The 20,385-nt window shown below is 40.9% G+C and overlaps 1 protein-coding gene across 9 annotated transcripts; it reads right to left on the bottom strand.

Moving 5' to 3' along the window:
- Positions 1-1,754: 1,754 nt before the first annotated feature.
- Positions 1,755-18,563, bottom strand: LOC123276101 (zinc finger protein 892-like). 9 transcript variants are annotated; one of them, XM_070503532.1, is made up of 5 exons: positions 18,067-18,560; positions 16,237-16,387; positions 15,298-15,364; positions 14,303-14,458; positions 1,755-7,487 (listed from the first exon to the last, which is right to left on the bottom strand). In XM_070503532.1, the coding sequence occupies exons 4-5, from the start codon at positions 14,445-14,447 to the stop codon at positions 6,256-6,258; spliced, it is 1,377 nt and encodes a 458-aa protein (XP_070359633.1). In that variant the 5' UTR covers positions 14,448-14,458; positions 15,298-15,364; positions 16,237-16,387; positions 18,067-18,560; the 3' UTR covers positions 1,755-6,255. The 9 variants fall into 9 exon arrangements, with proteins under 9 accessions (XP_070359633.1, XP_070359632.1, XP_070359634.1 ...); XM_070503530.1 differs by lacking the exon at positions 15,298-15,364 and adding an exon at positions 16,862-16,946 and having other exon boundaries at positions 1,756-7,487; positions 14,303-14,429; positions 18,067-18,559; XM_044745113.2 differs by having other exon boundaries at positions 1,756-7,487; positions 14,303-14,429; positions 18,067-18,559.
- Between the last annotated feature and the right edge of the window lie 1,822 nt (positions 18,564-20,385).

Here is a 20,385-nt window from a genome sequence, read left to right as displayed (position 1 = left end):
GCTGAGAGCTAACAAAACACACATCCTTAGAAAACTAGGCTTTTTATTATTGTTTTGTATATCCTGTGGGATATGCAAGCTTGGAATGAGAGGACGGAAACATGAAGGTTCTGTATCCACCAAATCTTACATTAAATCACCTTTGAACTGAACCAGACCACCAAAAATTCTGAACTCATGGTGCCATGGGTTGAAGAGTGTTCCTCAAAGCATGGCTCTTGAAACAACCACCTCAAGTGGCACATGCAGTATAAAAGGGCTATTTCCTGTATTCTTCTTCATATCTACCGAGAGAAAGCCTCCGGGGGTGAGCCTAAGGGATCTAAAATTTTAACAAGCATTTCAGTTGATTTTTATATACACAACAAAATTCAAGAACCAATAGAATAGAGTTTGACCTGCAACCATCTGTTGCAGTCCAGAGGCCAGCTGAGGAAATTATTTGAGAGCAGCATTTGTGGGCATGCATGGACTAATGGTCACTGACTGTCTCATACACTACACGGAGAACCATTACTTTGTAGATTTGTGGAAAGTAATCTGCAATTTTTATTAATACAAAAAGTTCATGTTAAAAAAATACATGTTCATATTGGCCCATCAATCCCACTTTCCAAATCTTTTCTGTAAAATGAAAAGCTAATGTTAAAAGAGAAAAGCGGGGCCAGCTCCATGGCCGAGTGGTTAAGTTCGCATGCTCCACTGCTGCGGCCTGGGGTTCGGATCCTGGGCGCGGACATGGCACCGCTCGTCAGGCCACGTTGAGGCGGCGTCCCACATCCCACAACTAGAAGGACCTGCAACTAAGATATACAACTGTGTACAGGGGCCTTTGGGGAGATAAAGCAGGAAAAAAAAAAAGGAAGATTGGCAACAGTTGTTAGCCCAGGTGCCAATCTTTAAAAAAAAAAAAGTGAAAAACAAGTTACATTGTAATTCATATAGCACAATTTCACTTTTTATAGACAATAAACAGTAAACTGAATTTTTTAAAAACCTATTCATTTATACATATTTGAATAGAAGATAATTGAAGAAATGTATAGAATGATATATACTGTGCTCTCAAGGATGTGAGTGAGGAAATGGAAAGTAGGAGCTAAACACTACGGCTTTTTAATATATATTTCTATATTGTTTCACAGGTTGTGGTAAACATGTATTTCTGTTGTAATTTTTGAAGAAAACTCAATAAAAATCATTGCTAAAAATCCACCTATATAGAAAATCACGCATATAAAAGTTTTGTTAAAAACATAATCAAGAATATACTGGACAGCATTTTAACGACATTTTAAAAAAAGAGTGACATTGAACACAATAGAGCAGAACAAGCTGGCCTTCACTCAAAGACAGGCCAAGATGTTGTTAACATTGATAGTATCTAAAATAAAAGTAGTTACAAGTTACTGAGTGCGCCCTATGCGCCAGGATATTTGAGGATATCGTTAGAAAATGCACCTCACCTTCTCTGTCCAAGTGCTAGACCAGTGGTCATAACCAACTAAGTTACTCACTTTAATGGGTCCAGAGGTGAAATTCAATGGCGATGAAGGCTCTGTCATGTAAATCGGAAAGATGCCTCCAATGATCACGTCCCCTGGTTGCTCCAACCTTGGGGTTCCCATCTTTTTGTTTGGATTCTCTAGCTCCGTGGTGTTGGTGATGGGCAGGGCACTCAGGAATAAGGCAAGCAGAGAGCAGGGAAACATTCTGGGATGCAGGTCACCTTCACATTGAGGGGTGAGAGGTGCAGAGGATCAAGAAAGAAGAGTCAGTGGTGCCTCTGATGGAGCCTGTGGTAATGACCCTGTAGGAGGCTGTTGGGCACCTGCTGACCATTAATCTACATATTCAGGACCCTCCTATCCTATTGATCTCTCTCAGGATCTTTCGGGATCAAATAGTATTTGTCTGAGAAGAGAAATTAAAATTTCACACTCTCTGGTTCCTCAGACTTAAAAGAAATCTCGATGGGTCTTGGGAAAGGAAATGAGACCTGTTTGAAAACAACTCAAGACTGCAGTGTTTAGAGCCCTGAGACTCAGTAACATGAAATTTGTTTTGCTCTTGGCTTTCTCTCTAGGGTATCATTTATCCTCACTCATTAAATGAGTCCATATAAGTGAGTTCATATAAGTGAGTCCACGTAAGTGGACTTAGAAATGGTTCCCTCATTCCTCAAACATTCCCTCCCAACTCCGATGCAACTCCTCAAGGAACCTCAGAAGGACTCACTTCTCAAGAGCCTTTCCGGGCCTAGGAAAGGACTCAGACCCCACTGCAATTGGTCTTGACCTCAAGGCCATGGGGACAAAGGTTTTGCTTCAGAGCTGCTAGTGTGCTAATTGGAATCAATTCAGCTAATTCTGGTAATTTCAGGCTTCTGTACTTACTCCCCCTTGGTTTTAGACCATGAGGAGCAGCTGGATGAAACTACTTGGAAATAAAGTGAGAAATGTCTCGCAGCAACATCAGGGTTATAGTAACAGATGGAGGCCCATGGAGGCTCCCAGGAACTCTTCAGTAATTCACTGAATTGGTTGATGTCTCACAGAATATCATCTAGAGGGCTAAGAACTGGGGTGGAAAAGTAGAGAAGTTGTGTTTAAAACAATAATCTATCCTTCCCCTCTTTGAAAGGGAACGAATTTTGCTCTGTGGGGACCAAGTGGGCAAGTTATGGGATCCTAGTGACTCCAGACACAGAGAACACCGAGCACTGGAGATTTAGAAGACATTTAATTCTCTAACTCATAATTTTCACCATCCAAAATAGGATACCATGCCTTGCTAATTTAAGAGACTTGCCCCCAATCATGGAGTGAGTTAGTGGCAAATTAAGGACTACTCCTTGGTCCAAATCCAAGGTTCTTTTCATGTTGATTCTAATTCCAAAGCAAATATACCATTCTGAGTAGCTGTCAAGTTAGGCATGGTTCATCCACTCTATCATTTCACCATGATTTATTAAATATATAATACATGGCATGCAATGAAAATAAAGCAGTAAACAAGAGAGACTGTTTCTTTGCCCTTACAGAACTAATAATATCATTGGAATGATGCTCAACAAGTAATTATAGTAAAGTATCTGCTTATCATATCATGGGAAAGACATTGAACAAGAAATGATAAGAAAATGTGATGATGTCAGGAGAACTAAAGGTGGTTGCAAGAACATGATATTAGAGGTAAGTCAGGGATAACTTGAATTAATACTGGAAGGATGAAGAGGAGTAAACCAGATGAAGGGAGGTCACAAGAATGTTCCAGGCAGAAGCTACTGTATATGCAAAGGCCCCCAATCAAGAGAGGGGGTGATGCTTGAGGAACTGAATGATCATAAATGCTGGTGCATAATGTGTAAGCAGGGATGGTAGAAACAGATGAGACTGGAGAAGAAACTGGGACTACAGAAAGGCCACAATCATTCATGAAATGTTTTTACTTAATCTGGAGGGCAATGATGTGTCTTATTTACTGTGTATTCTTAGAGTGGAGATATAAAAGTGAGACTTGGCCTTCCAGGTGAGATGGCAGATAACAAACACAATTCCCCTTTCAGTCTCAAGCACATAAAATAGTAGATAAAATATTTTAAAAATCTATCACTGAGCTAAAAATCATGGAAGTCTGTAAGGCTAGACACAAAGAGAGAAGAGGGAAATTATAATGGTGAAGAAGAACTGAAGGAGCAAAGCCCAAATCAACACTGAACATACATTGCAGGAGAGCACAGCAACATTATTGCAAGGCTTTAAGCTTAGCAAGAACAAATTACAAAATGTGTGACTGAGAAATATGCAATCTGCTGATTCTCATAAATTACTGTGTTAGATTGTTTGTGCTTTGGAATCAAAGGCCAGAAGGTAGTATCTTAACAAACATGAAGGCAAGGGGCTTAAGGACGCTGGGCCCTTGCAGGAATGGAACACCATCCACATCACTTGCCAGATTGTTTGTTCCCAGGATACTCCCTCAGAGAATGGCCTTGCATAACGCCGGGGTACATTGAAGGGGGGGAGATTAGAATTGCTGAGCTTTGACTTGCATATCCCTGCTGGCAAGAGTTCCTGCTATGCTTGTACTTCTTGGCCTGCAAATAAATACGTGGCGATCAGAGGGATGTCACCTCTGTCCTAGAGACTGATGGTTGGTCCCCTGTCCTGTGAAAAATTGTAGAGTGTGTTGTGTCTATTAGATAGACTGTGTTCTGTCTATTAATTCCATCCACCTCTTCAGCTGGCTGCCTAGCTGGTCTCGGGAACACAAGTGGTCAAGTTCACGCACTCCACTTCAGTGGCCCAGGGTTTTGCCAGTTCGAATCCTGGGCGCAGACATGGCACTGCTCATCAGGCCATGTTGAGGTGGCATCCCACATGCCACAACTAGGAGGACCCACAACCAAAATACATAACTATGTGCTGGGGGGATTTGGGGAGAAAAAAAGGAGGAAAAAAAAAAAGAAGATTGGCAACAGTTGTTAGCTCAGGTGCCAAGCTTTAGGAAAAAAAAGAAAATGAAGAATAAAAATCACATGATCATCCCGATAGACACGGAGAAAGCATTTGACAAGATCCAACATACCTTTATGATAAAAACTCTCAACAAAACGGGTACAGAAGGAAAGTATCTCAACATGATAAAGGCCATTTATTACAAACCCACAGCCAACATCCATGTTCATCTTTTGAACTTTCAACCTGTAAGCCCTTCTGTATTTAAAGTGTGCCTCTTTCAGATACAGTTGAGTTAAGCTTCTTTATTCAGTCTGACAATCTTTGAATTTTATCTGGGGTGTTTCTTTTTCATTTAATGTAATTACTGACAGGGTTAAATTTAGGTCTACCATTTTGCTCTCTGCTATTTGTCTCAGCTGCTTGTTTCTCTCTTCCTCCTTTTCTGACTTCTTTTGGGTTAAAGATTTTTTTAATATGTAAATTCCTCTACTTGCTGTATCTTTTAATGGATGTTCTATAGAGATGACATCATCTATAATAATCTCCTTAGAGTTATTACTGGGCTTCATGTTAGATATAGGAACATTCTCGATTTACCCTCCCTCCCACCTATACCCCTTAAAGTTGAGTATTAATTCATGCACACAACTAAATTTTACTATAATTTCTGGAAATTCTAAGATACATACTATCCAGTTGGAGTCAAAATTTTAACTATTCGAAAGTCCCTTCCCATCACTCTGTCTTCAATCCTGATTTCTGATCTTCAGGCCCTCCTCTAAGCTTGTTTCTTACAGTTAATTTTTGCTATGACTGAGCCATGGGTAGCAGGCACAATTTATGACTCTAGTAGGTAGAAATGGTTGAGAAAGCAATAACCAGGCTTCAAGGAGCACATTTAGCAAGATTCACGGTCAAAGCAGAAGTTAGTGTCAGGCAGCTTCACACAAAGTCAGAGAAAACAAAAAAGGCCCAAGGAAAGGGATCCAAAATCAGGTCAAAAAGATGATGTTATACAATTAGCAAGAGAAAGGAAAAGCAGCAGCAAGGACACAAGGAGCTCTAATCCATTTGGTTGCCTGTAATCCTCTTATCGTATTGAGTTGATCCTTGTGCAGAATCTGAATCAATGGTTCTTAATCTGGGCTGCATGTTGGAATTACCTGAGAAGTTCTAAAAATTCCTGATGCCCAGGCTACACCCCAATCCAATTTAATCAGAATCGCTGGGGCTGGGACTCGGGTATTTTTTTAAAGCTTCTCAGATGATTTCAATGTGCATCCAGGGTCAATAACCACCGGTTTAAATGTTTGCAAATGTGTGCGTCAACAATTGGAGGGCAGGGACAGAGAAAGGAGGCTCTTCTCGGCTCAGACTTTTTTCTCTTTTTAATTCCCTAGCGAAACTTCCTGGTAATTTTCCTCTTTGGGGTCCTGATCCTCCCCACTTTGGTTTCAGGTTGAAACTACTATCTAGAGAGTCACCAGCCTCAAGTAACATTCAGTCTGCTCCCCTGATTGGTTTTCTACTGATACAGATGCCTAGCTCTTTCCTCTGTTCTCTGACTAGACTTTCTCCTTCTGTGCTTCCCTGGAAATTCTCTTCTCCACTGCTTCAGGTATTCTGGTTTCGTAACCGAGACACCCACATGTACCTCTCGTCCTCTTCCATACCTAATAGCATTTCAAGAAAGAGGGCTATTTTCTGTGTGACACAGCATCACAAGTTTTTGCAATATACCCTGTCATAGTTAGAACAGGTCTATCCAATCAGGAGAAAATACATAATTATTTCATGAATCTACTGCATTCAGTTCATCATGAATTTCTTTATGTTGATGAAAGGCTGAATGCACACTGAAGGTTTTCTCAATTTTCTTACATTTGTAGGGTTTTTCTCCTGTATGAGTTTTCTGATATTGAATAAGAGATGAACTCTGGCTGAAGGCTTTGTCACAATCATTGCATTTATACGGTTTCTCTCCAGTATGAGTTCTCAGATGCTTTGTAAGGGATGAGCTCTGACTGAAGGCCTTCTCACATTCTTTACATTTGTAAGGTTTCTCTCCAGTATGAATTCTCTGATGTCTTACAAGAGCTGAGCGGTCACTGAAGGCTTTCCCACATTCAGTACATTTGTAAGGTTTCTCCCCAGTATGGGTGCCTTGATGTTGAATAAGGGCTGAACAGTAACTGAAAGCTTTCCCACATTCACTACATTCATATGGCTTTTCCCCTGTATGAGTTCTCTGATGTTGAGCAAGCCCTGACCTGTCACTAAAGGCTCTCCCACACTCTTTACATCCATAGGGTTTCTCTCCAGTATGAACCCTTTGATGTTTAAGAAGGGATGAGGTGTCATTGAAAGCTTTCCCACATTCTTTGCATTTATAGAGTTTCTCTCCAGTGTGTATTCTGTGGTGTTGAATAAGGTAAGTGCTTTGGTTGAAGGCCTTCCCACATTCATTGCATTCATAGGGTTTTTCTCCAGTATGAATAATATGATGCTGAATAAGGGCTGAGCGATGACTGAAAGCTTTCCCACATTTGTTACACCCATAAGGTTTCTCTCCAGTGTGAATTCTCTGATGCTGAATAAGTGATAAGCTCCGACTGAAGGCCTTCCCACATTCATTACAAACATAGGGCTTCTCTCCAGTATGAATTCTCTGATGTAGGATAAAGGCTGAGTAGTAACCGAAGGACTTCCCACACTCATTGCACTTCCAAGGCTTTTTTACCGAGTAAACCTTCTGATGTTTAATTGGGCTTGACTTTTCCCCCATATCACTACAATCTTCCATAGGGGTTTTCTTGTGTTTAATTATGACTTGCCTTAAATCTTTCTTCTGATTTCTTTTCTGCCTTGCCAATGTGCCTTCACATTCCAAGGCTTCTATCAATCTGGGATCCCAGGAATCATCCTTTTTAAGTCTTTCTATCACCAGCTCCCTTTCAGATGATACTTCTTCATAAACTTCCTGCTTTGAAAGGGACACTTTAGTTTCAGGTATAGATTCAGAATCTGAAATAAATAAAAAGGACAAATGTTTGTGCTCTCTGTGCTGAGAGAAGGAAAACTGCTGAGGTGGCAAGAGAATACAGAAAATAAAAGTGATGTCTATTAAAAATGCTTATTTGAACGTTTTCAGAAAGAGCCTTGTGGCAATGGCAGATGAATAAGTCTCAGGGAATAACAGAGATGGGAGAATCACTAAGATAAGGCACAACAAAAGGTCAGACAATGAAGATGCTCTACCCAAGAGAATGGAAAACTGAACAGACTAACCAGGGACGAGGATAACCAGAAGGGAGGAGAATAAATGTTAACATAAAATGAGGAAGGAGGGGAAAGATGAAAACATAGGTTGAGATTGGGCAGTTTTGAAAAAGTATTAGAAAAAAATCACTTATAATAATACCAGCTGGAGACAACCAGTTTTGACTTTTTAAATTATTCCCCTTAACCCTTTTTTAAAGGCACAGATTTTTAAAATATGTTTAGCATATGCTTTAAATATGATTTTGTGTATCCACTAACCACGGCCACCTTTCTTCCTTCTTTCCTTCCTCCCTCTCTCCTTGCCTTCCTTCTCTCTCCTTCCTTTCTTCCTTCCTTTTTTGTTATAGCAAAATTTCTCAAACAGGTTTTGCATATCTGCTCATCACCTACTTGCTCCTGAAGCCACTGCAGCCTGGCTTCTCTCCCCACCACTTGACTGAAACTGCTCTCACTGACATCACTAGCCATTTGTATGTCACCTAAATCCAGCAGATCTTTTTCATTTCTTGCTTAGCTTGGCCTCTCAACAGCACTTGACAGTCTCGACCATGCCTTCCTCCTAACAACATTCTCCCTTTTGTTCCCCAACTTTATTCAGATATATTTGACATATATTCTCCCCCTCAACTCTGCGATTCTAAGCTCTCCATGTTTTTCTCCTGATCTCTATCTCTTTGGAACTTTTTCTGTTTCTTCTTCTTAAATGTTGATGGTTCTCAGTGTTCAGTCTTAGGCTCCTCTCTTTTGCCCCCACTCTACCCTACCCACATTATCTCCTTGAAAGACATCCAGTCCATGGCCTTAAGTGCCTTTTTTATTGAAACATATTTGACATATGACACTGTGTAAATTTAGGGTCTGCAACACGTTGATTTGATACATTTATATATTATAATGATTGCCATTGTAGCAATAGTTGGCACCTCTATCATGTCACATAATTATCACTTTTTTATGATGCAATAACTAAGACCCAGTCTCTTAGCAAGTTTGATGATTATGATAGAATATTCTTGTCTATATTCACTACACTGTGCATTAGATCTCCAGGACTTATTTGTCTACTAGTTACAACTGCTTTCTATATATCAATGACCTTAAATCAATATCTCCAGCTTAGTTCTCTCTCCCCCAGACCCATATATTCAACTATCTACTTCACGTATTCACTTGGAAATCTCAAATTCATTATATCCATACCTAACTCATCTTCTTCCTCAAGCTGTACATTCCCCAGGTTTTGCCGCCTAAGGAAATATCGCCATTATCATTCATGTTAATAAAAAGACATTAATATAAGAATATAAACTCTACCATCAAAAGGTAAGTTTTCTGAGGGTAGGAATCACACCTCTTTTGTTCACTGATATTTCTGAGGGCCCATCATAGCGCTGGTGAAGAGCAAGCACATGTTAAATCTATATTGTATGAACTGAGTTGAACACAAATAATACAAGCAGTGAGGCAACCTTGGATGATGATAAACCTTTCTTAAGATCCTTTCATCCCATTATAGAAACATAACCCATGTTTGAGTAAAACATATTTTTTTAAAGATTTTATTTTTTTCCTTTTTCTCCCCAAAGCCCCCCCGGTACATAGTTGTATATTCTTAGTTGTGGGTCCTAGTTGTGGCATGTGGGACGCCGCCTCAGCGTGTGGTTTGATGAGCAGTGCCATGTCCGTGCCCAGGATTCGAACTGACGAAACACTGGGCCGCCTGCAGCAGAGCGTGCGAACTTAACCACTCGGCCACGGGGCCAGCCCCGAGTAAAACATATTTTTAATGTTGTCATGATTTTCAGAAGTTGAGAATATCATTGTACATAAAATTTAATCTATGCTGTGAACTATAATATTAGACAAACACTTATATACTGTTTATTATGCGTAAGCTACTATTCTGAAAGGTTAAATACATGTACATATCTAATCCTCACAAAAGCCTAAACACGTTTTCCAGCCGAAAGTCACAAACTTGAGAATCACATTGAATTCTACCTTACCAATCACAGCAAATAAACCAAGATCTATGGATTATACCTCCCAAATCTCTCTCAAATCCATTCTGTACTTTCCCTCCCCACTATTACCACCCCAGTTCAGCCACCATCATCTCTCATCTAAACTAATGCAGCAGCCTCACAATGGGTCTGCTTGCATCCTCTCTCCATGCACCCCTTCCCAGCCCCATCCAAATTCGATTGTATAAAACCATAGAGTAACAGAACCAGATTCAATGATTACCCAGAAATTAGAACTATAAGGGAATTGAAAATAACTATGAGTAATATGTAAAAGGCTCCAGTGGAAATGGTGGACAATGTGCATTAACAGTTGGGGAATTTCAGCAGATAGAAGGAAACTATAAGAGGAAGTCAAATGGAAATGCTAGAAATGAGAAAATATGATCAGAGAGAAGAAGAGTGTCTTTAGTGGGTGCATCAGGAGAGTCAACATAGCTAAGAAAAGAATGAGTAAACTCACAAATAAGTCAACAGAAATTACCCAAACTAAAACACAATGAGTAAAAAAGAGTGAAAAATAAACCAACAAGCCAGAAGAGAGCATCTAAGAGCTGTGGGACAATTTAAAATGCTTGAACATACATGTAATTGGAATCCTGGAAGGAGAAAAGACAAAGAGAATGGACAGAGACAATATTTGATGAGTTAATAGCTGATAATTTTCCAAAACTAATGAAAGACGTTAAACTAAAGACCCAAGGAAGCTCAGATAACCCCAAGTAGGATGAAATACACAGACACACACATCCCTAGATAAATCATATTCAAACTATTAAAAAACAAAGATAAAGGGAAAATCTTAAAGGCAGCCATAGAAAAAAGACATATTACATACAGAAAACAAAGATAAAAATTACAGAAACTTTTGGTCACAAACTATTATAAACATGAAGACAATAAAGTGACACATTTAAGGTGCTGAAAGAAAAAAAAACTGTCACCATATTCCGCATTCAGTGAAAACATCTTTCAAAAATGAAGGTGAAATACAGACTTTTTCAGACAAATAAAAGCTGAGAGAATTCAATACCAGTAGCCCTGAACTATAAGAAATGTTAAAGAAAGTTCTTCAGGCAGAAGTACCTGATACTAGTGAGAAACTGAGATCTACATCAGGGTTCAGCAAATTACGGCCCACAGGCCAAATCTGCCCACTCCCTTTGTTTACTATTGTTTACGGCTGCCTTCACGCCACAATGGCAGAGTTAAGCAGTTGCAACAGAGAGTGTATGGCCCACAAAACAGAAAATATTCACTATCTGGTCTTTTATAGAGAAAGTTTGCCCACGCCTGCTCTATATAAAAAAAATGAAGAGTGCTAGAAATGGAATATAAAATTCATTTTTTCTTATTTTAAAATGCTCCAAGAGATAATTGACTGTGTTAATCAAAAATAGTAGCATATATTGTAGATTTATAGCATATATAAAGGCAAAATGCATGACAACAATCATACAAAAGATGGGACGGAAGAACTAGCAGCTTATAGAAGGAAGGTTCCTACACTACATATGAAGTGTTATAACATTCTGTAAAGGGATACTATGATTAATGAAAGAAGCATATTGGGAACTCTAGGACGACCCTTAAAGAAATACTTTAAAAATAAGGTTTAATCACGTGGATAAAGAGAACAGATTAGTGGTTACCAGAGGGGAAGGGGGTGGGCATAAGGGGTGAAGGGGCACATATATATGGTGACTGACAAATAGTAACGTACCACTGAAATCTCACAATGTTATAAACTATTATGACATCAATAAAATAAAAAAGTTTTAATGATAAGCTAATAGTGCAGATAAAACGCAATAATAAGAAATAATCAAAAAAACAGGCAGAAAAAGAAAAAAATGAACACTAAAAAGAACAAATAGAAAACAACTACGGGGCTGGGTCTGTGGCCGAGTGGTTAAGTTTGCGCGCTCCGCTGCGGCAGCCCAGGGTTTGGATTCTGGGTGCGGACATGGCACCGCTCATCAGGCCACGTTGAGGTGGCATCCCACATCCCACAACTAGAAGGACCTGCAACCAAGATATACAACTATGTACCGGGGGGTTTGGGAAGATAAAGCAGGGGGAAAAAAAGCATAAGATTGGCAACAGTTGTTAGCCCAGGTGCCAATCTTTAAAAAATAAAAGAAAAAAGAAAACAATTACGTGTATGAAAGACTTAAATCCAACCATACCAATAATTACTTTAAATGTAAATGGTCTAAACACACCAACTAAAAATCACAGATTGTCAGAATGGATTTAACAACCAGACCCAATTCCATGCTGTCCACAAGAAACTCACTTAAGTTAAGCAAAAAGAATGGGAAAATATACTATGCAAACACTAATGAGAAGGAGGCTAGAGTGGCTATATTAATATCAGACAAAATTAACTTCCAATCAAGGAATATTACCAAGGTTACAGAAGGACATTATATGAAAAAGAGGTCAATTCACCAAGAAGACATAACAATTCTTAATGTGTATGCACCTAACAAAAGTGTTTCGGTATACATTAAGCAAAAACTAACAGAACTAAAAGGAGAAATAGACAAATCCACAATTATAATTGGAGAATTCAACACTCCTCTGTCAGTAATCAATAGAAGCCAATGGGAAATCAGTAAGGACAGAGAAGACCTGAACAACACTGTCAATCAAACTGACAATAATTGACATTGATTTTCAAGTGCATGTGGAACAATTATCAAGATTAGATTATAGATAATACAACAAACTTCAAAAACTTTTAAGAACTGAAATCATACAAAGTATCTCTGACCACAGCAGAATCAAACTATAAAATCAAAACTAGAAATTTATCGAAAATCACCTAAAATTTGGAGACTTGTAAATAACCCATGGGTCAAAGAGGAAATCACAAGTGAAAACAGAAATTATTTTGAACTGAATGGAAATGAAAATACCACAAATCAAAATTGTGGAACATGGGGCCAGCCTGGTGGTGTGGCGGCTAAGTTCGTGAGCTCCACTTTAATGGCCCAGGGTTTACAGGTTCGAATCCCAGGTGTGGACCAAGGCACCACTTATCAAGCCACGCTGTGACAGCATCCCACATACAAAATAGAGGAAGATGGGCACATATGTTAGCTCAGAGCCAGTCTTCCTCAGCAAAAGAGGAAGATTGGCAACAGATGCTAGCTCAGGGCCAATCTTCCTCACAAAAACATTAAAATATAAAAAAAAAACATTGTGGAACATAGCTAAAGCAGTTAGAAGGAAATTTATAGCATTAAATGTTCCTATTAGAAGAGAATAAAGATGTGATATGAAGATCTTATATTAATGATCAAGATAGAATAAGAAACATACTACATTAGACAGTCATGTGTCACTTAATTATGGATCATTCTGAGAAATGCATCGTTAGGCAATCTTGTCATTGTTCAAACATCACAGAGTATACTTACACAAACCTAGATGGTATAGACTACTACACACCCAGGTTATATGGTACTAATCTTATGGGACCACCATAATGTTTGTGGTCTGTCATTGACCGAAACGTCATTACGCAGCGTGTGACTGTATTACATTATATTAAGATCTTATACAATGATCAAGCTTCCACCTTAAAAAACTAATAAAAGACAGCAAATTAAACACAAAATTAGCAAAGGGGAGAAAATAATAGATAAGAGTAGCAATGAATAAAATTGAAAACAGACAATAGAGAAAACCGATGAAACCAAAAGCTGGTTCTCTGAAGAGATCAATAATATTGTTAAACCTATAGGAAGACCAACAAAGGAAAAAAAAGAGAGAAGATACAAATTACTAATATCAGGAATGAAAGATGAGAAACCATTCCCAGAGCTCACTCAAAAAGAAATAGATAATCTGAACAGTCCTGTATCTAGCAAAGGACTTAGATTCAAGGTTAAAAACCTTCCAAGAAAGCAAACTTGAGATCCAGATGGCTTTACTGGATCGAGCTTTTGGTGTCATATATAATAAAATTTTGCCTTACAAAAGGTTACAAAGACTGTCCGTAATGTTATCTTCTAGAAGCTGTATAGTTTTAGATTTTATACTTAGGTCTGTGACCCACTTTGAGTTACTTACTATATATGGTGGGAGGTATAGATTGAGATTCTTTTTTTTTTTTTAATACAGGTGTCCACCTGTTCCAGCACCATTTGTTGAAAAGATTCTCTTTTTAACACTGAATTGCTTTTGCACCTTTGTCAGAAATTAATTGACCATATAAGTGTGGGTCTACTTCTGGACTATCTGACCTGTTCCATTGGTTTACACCTATCTTTTCACCCATACCACACTGTTTGAATTACTGTAGCTTCTAAGTCTTAAAAGCAATATAACGAAGCTGTCCTTTTTCAGTTCCACATATGGTGAACTTTTGCTTGCCAAAAGAGAAAAGAAGCCCAATTCTGAGCTCCAAGTTATCAGGGGCTCTCCAGATCCTAAGCAAAACTATGGCATTTTAGATGCCATTAGTTGTTAAGGAAGCTGACGTCTCAGTAAGCACTCTGCATTACAAAATGACTTCCTTACCCCAAAATACCAGGCTTCCACAATTCTCCACCTTCAGATCCAGGCCCATGTTCCTCTGGGCAGAATTCAGCTGGTCCACCTCCACATGGGCAAAATCCATTTCCTCATCCTTCACTGTCACCAGTTCCTGGAAGTACAAGCACATTCTTCGTAATCCTTGAGGGAAGAGAACAATCTAGAAGAGGAAGTGTCTTTTAATCTGAAGGTTAAATCTTTATTTTAACCATTTTAATGGAATATTCTAAAATTTCCAAGTATTAATATGTGTTAGGGAAAATAATAATAATAGCTAACATTTATAATTTATTTTCTATGTGCTAAGTCCTTTGAATGAACTATCTCTTGTAATAATAACTATATGAGGTAAGTACTATTATTAACATTATTTACAGCTGTAAGGATCAGATCTGAGATTTGGACCCAGGCAGTCTCACTCGAAAGCTATACTTTTAACTATATTCTTCTATATTATATAGAAGATATATATATATATATTCTTCTATATTACATAACTATATTCTTCTGCCTCTTACATATTTTGTTAAATAAATGTAATATAACCACTGAATGATAACCAAACGTTAATTACTGATTATATTGTAGATGGGATAAGGCTCAGATAAGTAATTTATACTGATTCCTGGGCTAGTCCAAGATTTTACAGAAATTCAGCTTGATATCCTGAATGTATGTAGACATTCACGCTGTTCTCATGCTCTTCTAATAGAGGCGCCTTCTTTCTCTGTACTTAGGGCCATGACTTTTACATTTATTTAGTTATCCTTTAGCAATTAAAGTTGTTCTGAATGAGTGAATTTACTGATTTTACATTGAAAAGGATCAAATGTTTTAAGATAAGATTCATACTTTATGTTATATTGACAGTCACATGAGTGTCCTTTGTTGACCGTAATTAATTGGAGAATACTTTGTGGGAAAGGATGTCCATAAAAGAATAGAGTCATTAGAGGCATAGGATTTAGCATCAGACATACCTGGGTTCTGATCAGGGCTCAACCATTTATGATTCTGAGCATGTTACTGTAGCCTCAGTTTCTTCATCTGTGAAACAGGTTATAAATAATCCCAGGATTATTTAATTTAAAATAAAGCAATGTTTGAAAAGTGGCTCTAAACGCTGGAGTTCTCCAGAGTTCAGTCCTTAGACATCTTCTTGTCTCCATCCATCTTACACACCTATCAACAATCTCTTATTTCTCCTGTCTTTAGGGGGAAAAAAAACCTCTTTGGTCTTACTACTCCTTCCAGCTATCACCCTACTTCTCTCCTTTCCCGGAGAATAAAACTCTCCAAAATAGTTATCTGTAGTCCCAGGCTCCAATTTCTCTCCTCTTACTTTTTTCTGAACCCATTCCAACAAGGCTTCACTCCTACCGCTCCATGGAATGGCCCTTGGCGGTCACCAATGATCTTCCTATTTTAAAATCCAATGGCCAATTCTCAGGCCCCATCTTACTTGACTTAGCAGGAGCATTTAACCCAGGCGATCACTCCCCTCTCCTTGAAACACTTTCTTCAATTGGTTACCAGGATGCCACACTTTTGGCTTCCTCCTACCTCACTGGCCACCTCATCTCAGTCTCCTTTGCTGGTTTCTCTTCATCTCCCTGAACTCTAAGTGTTGGAGAGCCATAGGACTCAGTAATAAGAACTCATCTCTTTTCTAGCTACAATTATTCCCTTACTGATCACTGTTTCATGGTTTAAAATACCATCCACACAGATTATTCCCAAATTTAAAGCTCTGGCCTGAGCTGTTCCCAGAGCTTCAAGTCTTCAAGGAAAAATTACTTTGGCTCAGTTCTTTAGAGGGGATTTCCATGGACCTCAGAAGCAAGATGAAGAAAGAAATGAGGACACACTGTGAACAACAAGCTAAGATTTCAGAGGAGGGAAATTAAATCCAAACTCACCTGGAACTCCACAGGAAGGAGCTCAACAGTAGATTCCATTTCTTTTGTGCTCTGCTTTTGGGGCAGAGAAGCATCAGCAGGAGTCATGGCCGGAAGGAGCAGGAAAAAAGCCATGAAGGAGGTAAACTCTATCTTCTCACTCCCAAATTCACTAGGACGAAAGTTATCGCAAGCCAGCTGAATTATATATATAAGGCCTACTCTACTTAACTCAAAAAGCTCAGATGAAGCTAGGGTAAGACAATTAAGTGAAAGTGCTTTCACCAAAAAGTTAAACCCACAGAGCCACAAATACATCAATCTTTTGGAACAGTCCAATGGGGGTGGAAGAGTGTGACCTGCCCTTTATCACAAAAGCAAGCACTATGGAACATTCTCCCTTCCACAGCTTCAGAGGGAATGTGGATGAGCACAGAAGTGCTGAAAGAGGAAGATGGGGCTGGAGAATGTGCCACAAGGAGACCACTTAGTGATTTTCAAACACGGTAGTTTTGAACTTTTGAAGTTTTGAAGTGAGAACTTCTCTACTTCAGGGCTTTCTCCTGACATGTGTCTGTTCCCTGTTCATTCCCATCAAGGGTATTTCCTCCACTTTCAACTCCATGCTTATTTCTGTAATTCCCACCTTCTTCCTCAACTTCAATGGTCAGATAATCCATGATCAGCTTCTCTTCTTTGTCCTGTTATTGCTATGACGCCCTTCTTATTCACTGTTTCAAATGAGAGAAACACGGACTTTTCAGCAATACATAATCTGCTTCTTCGTGTAAATCATTCAACTCTACTCTGAGGCTCTGGGAGGAGATTTTGAGGTTAGGCTTCCCCTCCTCTGGAACTGATTGCTGCTCCTTGAGGCATCATCCTCTCTCTCTATTCCTAGGAGGCTTATTCCTATGTGCTAGGGCCTCAGAAGTAATCCTAATTTACTTGGAATCTTTATTATTTAGGCTAAATTAATCTCCACAGCTGGAAGACCATCCTCTGGATCACCAAGATCAGTCACTACATGCCACACCAGGGCAAAAGCAGGAAAGAATCAGGGCAGTGAAGTATGAGCCTCAGGCACACACCTGGTTCCAGAGAGTGCAGAAACTCCCATGAGAAACACCCTAAACACACAAGCGGCCATAGGCGGCCTGTGATCATGGTGGCAGTAACTAGAAGCGGGGGTCCCTCACTTGGTTCATCCCTGCTATTCACAAACACAAGGCAGTTGATAGACGGGGCTCTCAGACAGCCGATTCCTCACTCGCTCTTTAAGACTGAGAATATACAGGCCAGGATTCCCTTGCACGTTCGAAGCCGAACCCCTTGAACTGGCCCCCAAGCACAGGCAGGCTAAAACCTCTGTTAGGGCAAAGCACAGAAGGGGAATGAGTAAGACACGGACTCCGTTTTTTCCTTTCTACCCCAAAAGTTCAACACCTTAACGCTCTCCGTGTAGTGACAAGATGTATGCCCAAAACCAGGGGGAGGGGCCCAAGCTCGCCGCACGTGGGACCGTGAGCCCTCAGCCCCCGGACTCCCACTCCCAGAATCCCCAGCTGCGCCACGCCCCCTTCACGCTGCCGGACTCCACTTCCCAGAGGGCTTAGCGGCAACCCCGGTTCCGGGACGCCGTCCGCTCAGAAAGCCTCAAAGCTGGCTGGAGACCCCGCCGGGGTAGCGCGCGCAGAGCCCGGGGGTGGGGCCGGGGCTCAGGTAGGGCCCAGCCCGTCCTCCGCCGAGGCCGGAAGCTGAGGGCCCGGCCCGGGCTGCGGCGGGGGGCGTTAGAGCGGTGCAGGGACGGGCGGGTCGCGGAGACCCGCGCTCAGGCCCGCTTTCTCTTACCCGCGACGCGCTGCGGACCTGGCTCCGGCCACAGGGCTGGATCCCGCCGGGCTGCGCTCTGGGACGGGCGGGAGGGACAGAGCCGCCTCGCGGACCCACGGAGCCGCGGGGAGACAAAAGGCTCAGGCTCCGTCTGGAGTCGCATCTGCGCACTTGGAGGCGACCGCCCCCGGTCGGGGGTCCCGCTCGAAGGACTGCAGTTCCCAGAGGGCTCGGGGACTCGGTGCCTGTCCTCGGGGGCAGAACGGCGGGTCTCTCCTGTCAGCCTTAAAATGGAGATAATTCCCCACCTGATTGATAGGGCTCCAAAAGCTCCAAATGATTTTAGTGTCTGATGATTATTTGGGGGTGGGGGGATGAGGACCTGATACACAAAGTCTTTTCCCTGGTATCTCTCATTCTTTCTTAGAATAAAGCCCCAAATCTGTAAACTGAGTTGCTACTGCTGATTTTGTTGAAAGCATTCTGGCTGATAAATAAAGAGCACGGGCAGGGCTGATTGAAGAGACGTAGAAGAAGAAACATGATTAAGAATGAGTTCACGAGGAAGAGTAAGATGTGAAAAAGAAGTAGGGAGGTTGGCTCTGAAGTGGAGAATTGTGCGGACCTGGAGTTTAGGTCCAGGAAGGGCCCCTCGTCCTGAGCCAAACATAAACCAAGACAAAAGAGGCTTTTTTACTCAGTGTCAGAGACTCTGGGCTGTAGCTCCAGTTCTTCATGGAAATCGGGGAAAGACCAATTGTATCACAAGTGTCATTCTAGTCCAAATTACCATAGCCGCCTGAATCGTGTCTCGACATCTAATCTTGCCTTTCCTCGAGCCTTGCTGTTCAAGGCAGCCGGGATGGACATTTAAAGATTCATCTGTTTATGTCACTCTTCTCAGAACCCTTCAGTGGCTGCCCTCTGCCCTGGAGTAAGGCGTAAACCCCTTAACATAGTTTATAAAACCCTGCAATCTGGCTCTGCCAGTCCTGAATTACCTGCTGCTATCTTCCTGTTGTTCTCTGTCCTCGGGCCACGTGGGTTTTTTAGTATCTCCCACATCCCAAATTCTTTGCTGTCCCTTAATCTACACATTTCCTCTGTTTAGAACATCTCCCTCTAGTCATCCTTCAGATTTCAATTCAAATGTCTCTTCTTCAGTGAAGCCTTCCCTGACCTCCTTCCCCTTAATTCAAATTAATTCTCTCACAGAACCCTTTTGTTTCTGTATGTTAGCACCTACAAACGTAGGTTCTTTACCTGCCACACAAGAGGGGCCAAATACAAACTGGAACTCCAGGCTTATGGCAAGGAGAGGGTGTTTATTTCAGATGACATCAGCCAGGAGACAAGAGTGAGCCCTCATATTTGTCTCGTTTCCTCTCTCCTCCCCAAAAGAGGGGAGGAGAGGGGTTTTAAAGTTTTGTGAGGAATGTGGCTGCTTGTAGACAGTGGGGGGAGTCAGTGGCCCGGCTGGTCAGAGCTTTCCCACCTGCCTGTGTACCACCTTGGGATGCTGCTTGCAGGAAGAAGGAGGAGATAATAAGGAACCCAGGTGGGCGACCTTGGCTGTTTGTCTTCACAGCGGATAGGGAATTCTGGGAGCCAGGGAGTAAGCAAGGAAAGAGTGATTTGGTTTTAACCCCATGCATGCTGGGTTTAATGTAGGGCAACTGATATCAGGGCTGGCGTCACATAGACTTGCCACAGTTTGTAACTATACATTAATTTGTGCTGCTATTTAATGGACATCTTCCCCACTTGACTGTAAGTTCCATGAGATCAAAGACCATGCATGTTTTGTGCAGCACTGTGCCAAGTGCTAAGCAAAGAGCCCGACAAAGTTGAGTGTTGGGAAGCTGCCATTCCACACTTACTATTCTCAACCTCAGCTAGGTCCTGGCATCATTTAGCAGTCCTTTATTTGTCCATGGTTATCTCATTTTCTCTGTGGTTGTCCTTTTTTCTGACTCCAGAGCCTTTCCAGATACTGCTCTCCTCAGCTCTCCACCTCATCACCAAACCCCTCTTTCTTAGTCAATGAATTCACCACCATCTATTTCACAGAAAAATGAGAGATTTTCAGATGGGAATATATCCAACTTCTGTGAAGGTTAATTTTATGTGTTTACTTGACTGGGCTAAGGGATGTCCAGATAGTTGGTAAAACATTTCTGGGTGTGTCCGTGACAGTGTTTCTGGAAGACATTAGCATTTGAATCGGTAGAGTGGTAAAGATTGCCCTCGCCAATGCTGGCGTGCATCATCCAATCAATTGAGGGCCTGAATAGACTAAAAGGGTGGAGGAAGGGTATATTTACTCTTTCTGCTGGA

The sequence above is a fragment of the Equus asinus genome, unplaced genomic scaffold, assembly GCF_041296235.1.
Source record: "Equus asinus isolate D_3611 breed Donkey unplaced genomic scaffold, EquAss-T2T_v2 contig_197, whole genome shotgun sequence".
Lineage (NCBI taxonomy): Eukaryota > Metazoa > Chordata > Mammalia > Perissodactyla > Equidae > Equus > Equus asinus.
Note: the sequence above shows the minus strand (reverse complement) of the source record. Positions and strands in the feature narration are given on the sequence as shown.

Excerpts from the sequence above, each read along its gene's own strand:
- LOC123276101 (XM_044745110.2), bottom strand. The coding sequence starts at position 16,533 with ATGTATTTGTGGCTCTGTGGGTTTAACTTTTTGGTGAAAGCACTTTCA. Across the intron at positions 14,430-16,236 it reads TCCTTCCTGTGGAGTTCCAG|GAACTGGTGACAGTGAAGGA; the intron begins GTGAGTTTGGAT and ends TTGTACTTCCAG. Across the intron at positions 7,488-14,302 it reads TGGAAGCCTGGTATTTTGGG|ATTCTGAATCTATACCTGAA; the intron begins GTAAGGAAGTCA and ends TATTTATTTCAG.